Below are 11,363 nucleotides of genomic sequence, written 5' to 3'. Positions count from 1 at the left end.
ATGAGTAAGGGCAGCAATAAACTAGATGTACCGCATAGCGGTACAAAATATGACCGCCTCCCAGTCCTGCATATTCTCTTCGCAAAAATAAATCACGCTTGTCAGTTTGTCTCCATCTCCTACTCCTGCAACTAATGTGCATGTAAATGAGTGTGTGCATATGTGAGTTTGCTTTTGTTTATAAGAGTGTGTGTGTGTGTATGTGTGTGTCTGTGTGTGTGCATGTGCGTATGCGTGCCTGTGTTTGTGTGTTTATGTGTCTGCATTCATGTGGGTGGGTGTTTGTGCATGTGTGTGTGTGCTTGCCTGTCTGTATGTGTTTATGTGTGTGTGTGCTTGCCTGTCTGTATGTGTGCGACTGTGCGTGCATGCGTGTGTGTGTGTGTGCATGTGTGTGTGTGTTCTTGGGTGCAACAGTTCAGGTAGGGCTAGTTATTTAGGGGAGTGGCCACCAAGTTTCATGTTCCCTGGTGTTTCAGTAACCCGGGAATCACTGACCAAAATTGATGACGGTAAAAGAAAAAAATAAATTTCTTTTTTATATTTTAAATGACTTGTTGTCCTGATTCTTCCTGTGGATCTTAGTGGGCACTGAGGAAGCAATAATTTCATCGCTAGTTTTTCATGATTACCATTTCAATTGTTTCATATCAAAATTCACTACTTAATTATGTGTTTTATGTAGTTTGTCGAGGACTGGTTCAGACACGTCACATCCATAACGTGAAACCGTCACACCCATAACGCCAGTTTTTCCTACATAATGCATTACGAAAATGAAGCATAGGTTCAAAAACACACTTTTTGTGTTCATTCAAATGGAATCATAGGTTCCTTTTAAAAACACACTTTTGTGTTCATTCAATGCTGATAAAATGCCTTGTATTCTTAGGATGGATTATATGACATTTGAGGATTTCTCATTATTAGGTTCATTTAGTTATTTAATTCACTGATACTAATTTTGCCCCCACTCTAAGGCATTTTGTTTACCAATATGAGTCCAATTGTCACATCCATAACGCTGGAACTGCCCTCTAAAGTCCTATGAAATCTTCAGAAATGTCTGATAACTTCAGGCACAAAGAAAGAAAGAAAGAAAAAAAACTCATGTAGATTAGGCTACTGAGAGGAGAGGAGGGCCATGCAGAAGCATGTTGCCAAATAGCGCAAGTGGGCCCCTTCACGAAAGCGAAAAAGAAGAAATAAAGGTATTTTTTGTAAAAATTAGTCATTTTGTAGTTTGTTTTCTTTATAAATCTCTGGTTTTAGGCAACTTTATAATCCAAGGAAGCTATGCACTATTGGCAACAGTGTCACTCGCTTTGTTTTGCTATGAAATGGCCATTTCCCTCTTCACGCACCCTTCTCACCTTTTTCACCCCTGACCCGTTTTCATGCCTGTACTATAAATACCTGGCAAAGTTTCATAAAGGCACAGCAAAGAGAAATGTAACAATTTATTTATAGATAATTATTCTTCCAACAAGAAATATATGTCCTTTATCTGAATGGTTGCCAAGCAACGTCGAGACACAGCTACTTTAACTTTTTAAGTTATGGTAGCGCAGAACGAAATGCGGTCAAGGTGTGTGTTTATCAAAGATTCTATAGTTAACTTTATCAACCGTCTCTGTGTTTATGCATTTTACAACGGCATCAAACGCGATTCAGCCAAGATCACAATCAAGGACCGGAACGTTTAAGTCCTTGATCCTATAAGTTTTAGAAAATGTAGGCTAAATAAGAAATAAAAGAGGTACAGTCAGCTGGTTAGTTTTAGTTATGAGGACACAGAGGATTTTATTTTCTCTTTTATTGCCCTGTGCAAAGCAGTATGCCATAAAGCATGAAGAAAGTCAGCATTAAAGTTATATACATTTTCATTCAATTCCAGATTAAAACCTTTTTATTTATCTCATGAATAATCTTCTGCAGTTATTTTACTCAGAATTTAACAGGTGTATCAAATACAAATAAAAAAAATGTTACATTATTAGAAAGAACAGATTTTGTAAACACATCATAAAGTAGTTGCAATATTTTTTACCTTCAACATCATAGACATTCTTTTTTTATTATTAATGACTTATCTGAGGCCCTTTTAGACCTGATATATGGCACATATAATAAATATAATTAGTACATGAAATGGCAAATAGCAAATGTTTAGTAAATAATAGACCTTCTCACAATTTGCAGTAGAGTATTTAAGAAAAAAGCACATGGTAAATTTTCCTAACTGAAAAGACCCGGTCAAAAGAACATTCCTGGCTCTCATTTATTTCTTTAGACTAAGTAAACTCAGACCTGTGTTAAGATCTATCACACACCTCTCTACCAGCTGCAGATATGTGAGGTTCTCCTTGGTGTTGGGATCAAAGAAGCCCTTGGTGTCATCATCTGGATCTAAGAGGATCTGGTTCATTTCTTCATCAAAGTAGCCCCTCTGGTAGGCCACTTCTACTGGCACTCGATGGCTGTATACTGGATCGATGATCCCACCTGTAGCAATTTGAGCCTCCAGTAGACGTATGCCGTGATCCTTTACAATAAGGTCTTTCTTCAAGGCCTGGAACAGAGAGATTGTGCCGCCAGTGTAAGGGTCTGTGTAGCCAGTGACGGCCCTCTCTGCTGATAGCAGTTTGCTCTTCCATTCCAACCCGATCACGCCTGCAGCAGCGGCTTCCTCCACCGACAACTTCCTGTTGTTGACTGGGTCAATGATAAAACCAGTTGCAGCTTGAGCTTCCAGCAGAACAAGAGATGTTCCAGGTGTCAGCAGTCCTTTGGTTTTGGCCTCAGAAATGCTTAGAGTTTCTTTAGTGGATTGAACATAGACTCCAGCAATGCTGTTAGTGCCTTGCAGGTACCTGCGCACAGAGTCCATTTCACTCACATGGTCCACAGTGACTTTGCCAGCACTGAGGTCATCATAAAGGTCCTTGGCAATGATTTTGGACTGCAACAGCTCATCAGCTGTCACATCCTTCCTAATTCCATGGAATGATTTAGTTGTTGTTGTAGTGATAGTTGTTGTCTTTGTGCTTTGAGACGTAGACTTTTCTTCTTTTTGTTCAGTTTTTGTTGAGGAGGTTTTGTTTTGAATGATTGTCAGTACCTGTTCCATAAAGTATTCAATTGTAATTGCTCCATTTTTGTACTGCTGCACAAGATCTCTCCGTTTCTCCTCAGTGATGTACATGGAGTAAAGGAGCTCCCACAGCGAAGCTGTCTGTCCAGAGAACTTGCCTCCTGCCTTTGTTGTGGTGGTGGACTTGAGAATGGTCTTTGTGTATTCATCAACGAAAAAGTAAAACTCTCCTTTTTTTGCAATTACAAGCAGGCTGAGTCCTGTGACAGGATCTCTCACACACCTCTCTACCAGCTGCAGATATGTGAGGTTCTCCTTGGTGTTGGGATCAAAGAAGCCCTTGGTGTCATCATCTGGATCTAAGAGGATCTGGTTCATTTCTTCATCAAAGTAGCCCCTCTGGTAGGCCACTTCTACTGGCACTCGATGGCTGTATACTGGATCGATGATCCCACCTGTAGCAATTTGAGCCTCCAGTAGACGTATGCCGTGATCCTTTACAATAAGGTCTTTCTTCAAGGCCTGGAACAGAGAGATTGTGCCGCCAGTGTAAGGGTCTGTGTAGCCAGTGACGGCCCTCTCTGCTGATAGCAGTTTGCTCTTCCATTCCAACCCGATCACGCCTGCAGCAGCGGCTTCCTCCACCGACAACTTCCTGTTGTTGACTGGGTCAATGATAAAACCAGTTGCAGCTTGAGCTTCCAGCAGAACAAGAGATGTTCCAGGTGTCAGCAGTCCTTTGGTTTTGGCCTCAGAAATGCTTAGAGTTTCTTTAGTGGATTGAACATAGACTCCAGCAATGCTGTTAGTGCCTTGCAGGTACCTGCGCACAGAGTCCATTTCACTCACATGGTCCACAGTGACTTTGCCAGCACTGAGGTCATCATAAAGGTCCTTGGCAATGATTTTGGACTGCAACAGCTCATCAGCTGTCACATCCTTCCTAATTCCATGGAATGATTTAGTTGTTGTTGTAGTGATAGTTGTTGTCTTTGTGCTTTGAGACGTAGACTTTTCTTCTTTTTGTTCAGTTTTTGTTGAGGAGGTTTTGTTTTGAATGATTGTCAGTACCTGTTCCATAAAGTATTCAATTGTAATTGCTCCATTTTTGTACTGCTGCACAAGATCTCTCCGTTTCTCCTCAGTGATGTACATGGAGTAAAGGAGCTCCCACAGCGAAGCTGTCTGTCCAGAGAACTTGCCTCCTGCCTTTGTTGTGGTGGTGGACTTGAGAATGGTCTTTGTATTTTCATCAATAAAGAAGTAGAATTCTCCTTTTTTCACTATTGCAAGCAGGCTGAGTCCTGTGGTTGGGTCAATCACACACCTCTCTATTAGTTGCAAATAAGTAAGGTTTTCCTTAGTGTTTGGATCAAAGAAACCCTTTGTGTCATCATCTGGATCTAACAGGATCTGGTTAATTTCCTCATCAAAGTAGCCCCTCTGGTAGGCGACCTCTATGGGCACTCGATGGCTGTGAACTGGGTCAATAATTCCACCAGTGGCTATCTGTGCCTCAAGAAGGCGAATTCCATGATCTTTGACTATAAGATCTTTTTTCAAGGCCTGGAACAGGGAGATGGTTCCGCCAGTGTAAGGATCATTGTAGCCAGTGACAGCCCTTTCTGCTGACAGCAGTTTTGCCTTCCATTCTGCACCCACCACACCTGCAGTAACTGCCTCCTCTACAGACAGTTTTCTGTTGTTGACTGGGTCAATGACAAAGCCAGTGGCAGCCTGAGCTTCCAGCAGGACCAGAGATGTTCCAGTTGTCAGCAGTCCTTTGGCTTTGGCCTCATAGATGCTTAATCCTTTAAACTTATGTTTCTCTGTAGTCGCCTCTTCTACAATTGCAGTCACTAGAACAACTATTTCCTCAATTGTGAGTCGTCTCTCTTTGATGTCAAGTATTAATTGAGTTCTCTTTTTGACAGATATGTATTCTGAGTGCAGAAGTTCCCACACTGTCACTTGCTTCCCTGCCAATTTCCCAGCCTTGAGATGTATGGACTTTAGTTTGAAAATGTTCTCAATTTCCTCATCTGTAAGCAGATTTGTGTTGCTCCGTTCAGTAGTTTCAATTGTTGTTGTGACCTGTGTAACAATCTGCTGAATAGTTATCGAAGACATTCCATACTTTTCCAGAATCTTCTGCCTTTCGTAGTCGTTGAAGTATTCTGAGTGAAGTAACTCCCACAGTGAAATGCATTTGCCAGAGTATTGGCCAATAGAGATATTCACCAGGTGCTTTTCAAAATCTCTTTTCATTTTTTCCATGGATTTCACCTTTTGTGTTTGTTCTTCAGCTTCTCCTTTTTTCTTCAGTGGCAAGAGAAGGAACCCCGTCTGTGGGTCTGTGGTGCACTGCTGCAACAACTCCATGTAGGTCATGTTCTTGTGTGTGTTTGGGTCAAAAAACCCTTTTGTGTCATCAGTGGGGTCTGTCAGAGTCTTATTCATATCAGCATCAAAATAACCCCTTTTGTACGCCACCTCAATGGGTAAATGTATACAATATATTGGGTCAATTATACCGCCTGTTGCTATCTGGGCTTCAAGGAGACGAATACCATGCTGTTTCAGAATCAGATCTTTCTGGATTGCTTGGAAGAGTGAAATTTTCTTGCCACTATAGGGATCTGTGTACCCCATCACTGCCTGCTCTGCTGATAGGAGTTTCTCATAAAGCTCTGGTCCAATCACTCGCTGCTTTGTAGCCTGGTCCACAGTAAGTTTTTCATTTTTCACCGGATCAATGATGTAGCCTGTTGCAGCCTGAGCTTCCAGAAGGCACAAAGCTGTCCCAGGAGTCAAGAGACCTTTTCTCTTGGCATCGTAGATGCCTATTTTCTGATTGGATGGCTGCAGAATTACTCCAGCAATAGAGCTTGTCCCTCTCAGGTATTTGGCCACTGTTCCAGTCTGTAGAATGTCTTCTTGAGTTAGCCTCCCCTCAATTAGAGATTCATATGTTTCATCTCCAAGAACTCCTGCATCTTTGAGTGCTGAAACACTGATGGTGCTCCTCAGAGTTGCAAAATGTAAACTTGGCTCCTTCTTACCCTCTTTGGTCTTGATCATTTCCACAATCAAAGTGATTATTTTCTCAATGGTAATCTGTCTTGACTTGTAAAGTTTGAGCAGGTCCTGTCTTTTGTCCTCTGACAAATACTCAGAGTTCAGAAGTTCCCAAAGTGTGACCTGTTTATTTTTGAACCGGCCATATTTTACACTGACATATGTCTCTTTGAATGTCTTTGTATGTTCCTGTATATTCACCCTGTGATCCTTCCCTTTCAGAGGCAAGAGGCAGAGGCCTGTGTTAAAGTCAATAACACACCTGTCCATGAGCTCCAGGTAGGTCAGATTCTCCTGAGTGTTTGGGTCAAAGAACCCTTTTGTGTCATCTGTAGGATCACTGAGTATCTGATTCATCTCCACATTAAAGTATCCCCTTTTATATGCCACATGGACTGGAATGCGATGACTATTTATGGGGTCAATGATCCCCCCTGTTGCAATCTGTGCCTCCAGCAGGCGAATACCATGATCTTTTACGATGAGATCTTTCTGCATGGCCTGAAATAAAGAGATTGTCTTGCCATCGTGTGGATTTTTGTAGCCTGTCACTGCTCTTTCTGCTGAGAGTAGCTTTGCTTGAAGCTCTGGTCCCACTACTTTATTTTTTACAGCATCTTTCACTGAGAATTTTTTGTTTGAGACTGGATCAATTACAAAACCTGTAGCTGCCTGAGCTTCAAGCAGAATGAGACTGGTTCCAGGTCTTAGTTTACCTTTTGTTTGGGCTTGATATATGGACATTATCTGTGAGTCTGGTAGCAAAATTCCAGCAATGCTTGATTTTCCTTGTAGGTATGTCTTCACCTCCTCCTCCTTCATAATGTCGGTGGTAGTTTTTTTCCCTGTGCTTAGTTGTTGAAGGACATTTTTGGTAATAATGTCAGCCTCTACCAGTTGTTCTGCTGTGACGGTTTCTCTTATTCCTTCAAATGTAATCTTGGCTGACTTTACTGAATGTTCAATGATCTCCAGCACCTTTGTAATGACAACCTGAATTGTGAGTGTCCTCTCACGGTACTGTTGAATGATATCTCTCCGTTGTTTTTCACTGAGGTACTCTGACATCATTAGTTCCCAAAGTGAGGTCTTCATTCCCATATATTTGCCATAGGTGACTGTCACCATGACTTCCTTAAAAGTCAGTTTGGTTTCATAGTCAATGAATGTGTAGTTTAAGCCACCAGACTCTGATTTGATTGGCAGAAGACAGAGTCCAGTGGCTGGGTCAATGACACTGCGTTCCATCAGCTGCAAATAGGTCAGATTTTCCTTTGTGTTTGGGTCAAAGAACCCCTTGGTGTCGTCGCCAGGGTCCTCTAGAATGGCATTCATTTCCTCATTAAACAGACCTCTCTCATAGGCAACATCCACCGGCAGTCGATGACTGTTTATTGGGTCAATTAGTCCTCCTGTAGCAATCTGAGCTTCCAGCAGTCTGATTCCATGCTCCTTTATGATGAGCTCCTTTGATAGCGCCTGAAATAAGGATATTATATTACCAGTGTAGGGGTCTTTATAGCCAGTGACAGCCCGTTCAGCAGAAAGCAATTTGGTGTGATACTCTGGACCAACAATCCTATCTCGGACAGCATCATCCACACTGTACTTTTTATTTTTGACAGGATCAATCAAGAATCCAGTTGCAGCTTGCGCCTCCAAAAGAATCAGTGCTGTTCCAGGCATGAGGATGCCCTCTTTCATGGCTTGGTAGATGCTCATCCTTTTGCCAGATGACATCAGTGCAAGACCAGCAATGCTTCCTTTTCCTTCCAAGTATTCTTTCACGGTCTCCATGAGCATCACATCTTGGGTGGTAGTTTGGCCTTTTTGAAGGTTGTCATACGTGTCCTTGTCAATGATTTTTGATGCCAGGAGCTCCGTAGAAGATACTGCTCTGCGCAGTCCTTTAAAGGTAATGCAAATGGGTAGGAGATGCAATCCACTTCCAGTATCTACCGTACACTTTTTCAGTAGTTGCTTGTAGTTAAGTTGTTCTTGTGAGATTGGATCGTTGAACACTTTCAGGGCTTCTTCTTGACTGTCTAGAAGATCTTTGTCGTAGTACCCCTTCTTACTCGCTGACTCTACTGAAATAAAGGTCTTCTCAACAGGGTCATAAATACCTGCTGTTGCTGCTTGAGCCTCCAGCAGCCTCGCTCCAACATCACAGGGAATGACATTCTTCTGAATTGCTTGAAAAACCGAGATGGCTTCATTGGTGTATGGATCTGTGTAGCCTACAAGGGCTTTCTCAGCAAACAGAAGTTTCTCTTTCATCTCTGGCCCAACTATGCCATTGTTCACAGCTTCCTCCACCGAAAACTTCTTGTTATTAATGGCATCCACTATGCCGACTGTAGCAGCCTGAGCCTCTAGGAGAGCTTGACATGCCCCTGGTTTCAGCAGACGTTTCTTCATTGCTTGGTATATGGTGAGTGTTTCTTTGGTCTTCTCAAGAAACACACCAGCCACAACACTGCTGGATTGGCCATTTTCTGCCACATTTGACTCCATCTTTAGTTCTGTGAATAAAAAGAGTTTAGATTAAAAAGATATCCTCACATTAATATTTGTAATGCCTGCTAAGATAAACCAACTAGGCCTGCTAAAAATTACATAATGCATTGCATAATTGTTATGGGGTGATGTTTATCTTCAGTCTTTTTGTTTTGATCTGGGCTAATGGACAAATTAACTTTTGGATTAACCAATGATATGGTGTGGACCAGACACAGAAATGTTATGGGACAGGTGCTCAAGCTCAAAAAGTGCAGTCTCACATAATTAGAACTCAAAAACAGTTGTTTGAGAACAGCATTAATTGAAAATTGATGCCATAAGTTAAAATAAAATGGTAAAATAAAAAGAAATGACATTAGAAATAGTATCTTGTACAACTGGCACTGCGGGGGGGGGGGGGGTCGTGGTATAGTGACTAAGGAGCTGGGCTAGCAGGCAGTTGCCTGAAAAGTTCTGGGTTCAATTCCTGGCTCCCTCTGTTGTGACCTTGAGCAAGGCACTTAACCCTGAGGTGCTCTCGGGAGGATGGCCCTTGTAATATAATATATGAGATAATACATATCATGTACGTCACTTTGGATAAATGAATACATGTAATGTAAATGTTATCAAGTCCAAGGGTAAAGCAGGTGTTTGGGGTCTGCATCCAGATGCACCACCTGGGGTCTGTGCACTTGCCTGCATACAGGCTTAAAATGGTTGGCCCTCACCCTTCAATATTGCTACTAAATGCAAACCAGAGGCTTAATAGTTCTCAAAAAAAGAGGACAAAAACACTGTCCATCTAAGGCAAGAACTGACACTGCCTTTGCTGAGCTGTATGTGATTTTTCATTTAGCTGCCCTCGACAGCATGTGTTTGCCATGACCATTATTTTAAACAAATATGTATTCTTTAACTTTATGAGGTCAGCAAACTTCTGTTTGGATTACATCCAGATAGACTTGGCACATCTCCAAAAACACATACCCCGCAGTAAAATTTGTCTGGTTAAATTATGTTATGTAACTAAGTGTCCTCCCTATGTTGACATAAAACACTACTTTTTCTACTAGAAGCATGCAGGCAAGCTGTCATGAAAACCAGTTAATGAGCTAACAGAGGAATGTGAATATACCTTGTGTATCATGATGAACAGTTGTACTGCATTTATCAACACCAATTATATGGGAGATACAGTTCATCCATCCCATGGGCAACAGGCAGTGTTCCAAACCTCACCATGTACACAATGCAAACAAATGCCCCTTTACTTTGTGCAAGCTCTGTCAAATTGTTTTAAATTATAAGCATTCTAAGAGGTATAAAATGCAAAACAACTTTCTGAGCAGCAGTCAGAATTGAGTTAGTGGGAATACAAATGATTATTGCATTAATTAATACATGAGCCAGCTCATCATGATTAGTGAGGTTACACTGTGTTCTGTGTATAAGGGAGGTTTAGGATCTTTATGTACTAAAGACACTGATACATCATTATGACATTGCTGCATTAATGAATATATTTTTTTCTTGACAAGATATGCCCAGGAGTCATAAAATTAAAGGAATTATGTGTTCAAGACATGCATTGACATGGAACTGTTTCGCCAGCTGGTTTGAGCAAACCAGGAAAGCCGGAAGCTCAAGAAACCCTTGGAGAATGGAATTCAAAGTAAAAGTAACAGAAACTTGTCCTTACTGGACCTATTGTCAGGGAACTATTGTCAATATATTTCCATTGTCATGGAAAGGCATGTAAGGCATTCCCTAACTGAGGCTCAGCCAACTGAGCCTGACCATCACTGTGTAAAGAAGAAACTGATAAAGAAGCTGATAATGACTAGCTAAACATTGCTATATTTACTATAGAAAGTATATGCGATGTCAATTCATGCATAACATTTTTAACTTTTCAAATGTATGGTAGATATGTCTTCACTGAACAATTAGCCTCTGGACTAAGTTATACATTCTCACGGGTGAGGGGATGAGCAGGCGTAGCATTTTGGAAAAATTCTTGATAACAGTAGGCCTACTGCCACAGGCACAAAGCTGAAGAAACACAGGAGTGACGTAATAACATTGAAGCGAATACCATAGAGTGGTTCAGTCAAATCTCTGATCAAAATCCTACTGAGAATCTATGCCACTCCAGTTCAAGAGGGGGCATTGCAAGCTTCTTCTTAAAAACAGGACAGACAAGCTCTCCTCAGTTCACAGTACACAATCTCCCTGCTAACACAACAGACATGCTATTTGGTGTAAATCCTTTAATTGATGAGTTTTCCATTCTGACTACTGTTTCAGTGGTGAGCTGCGCAGACACAGGAGACGACGAAAGGTTCACAATGGCATTGATCCAATGGCATAGCCACTGTGCCAAGTGGACGCAGAAGTATAAACCAAACTTAAGTGCATCCACCCTAGGAAGGCAGAATGTTAGTTCATTTTGTAATGTCACTCTTTGGGTCCTAATTTAAATGGCGGGCAAACTGCAAGGTCTTGTCTAACTAAAGCTAATTTAATAATGAGGCCAAATCCATTTGCTAATTTATCATGAGTAAGGTCCTAAGCACAGACATCAGTGGCTCAGCTCAGTCCTCCCATGTGCCACACAACAGCTTTAGTTAATGCAAGAGACACTTTGCTCATTGAATGACTTTGCATTTGCCTGCCATTTAAATTT

At 41.5% G+C, this 11,363-nt stretch overlaps 1 protein-coding gene across 1 annotated transcript in view; it reads right to left on the bottom strand.

The window, feature by feature from the left end:
- Nucleotides 1-1,773: 1,773 nt before the first annotated feature.
- The window catches only part of eppk1 (epiplakin 1), a 10,596-nt gene continuing 1,006 nt past the window's right edge, over nucleotides 1,774-11,363 (bottom strand). The window contains exon 2 of the mRNA XM_048229003.1: nucleotides 1,774-8,697. Within this exon, the coding sequence (XP_048084960.1) occupies nucleotides 2,282-8,689 (6,408 nt within the window). The 5' untranslated portion in view covers nucleotides 8,690-8,697 and the 3' untranslated portion in view covers nucleotides 1,774-2,281. The remainder of the gene's footprint in view (nucleotides 8,698-11,363) is intronic.

Source organism: Alosa alosa, chromosome 20 (genome assembly GCF_017589495.1).
Source record: "Alosa alosa isolate M-15738 ecotype Scorff River chromosome 20, AALO_Geno_1.1, whole genome shotgun sequence".
Taxonomy (NCBI): domain Eukaryota; kingdom Metazoa; phylum Chordata; class Actinopteri; order Clupeiformes; family Clupeidae; genus Alosa; species Alosa alosa.
This window is presented reverse-complemented; position numbering and strand designations above follow the sequence as displayed.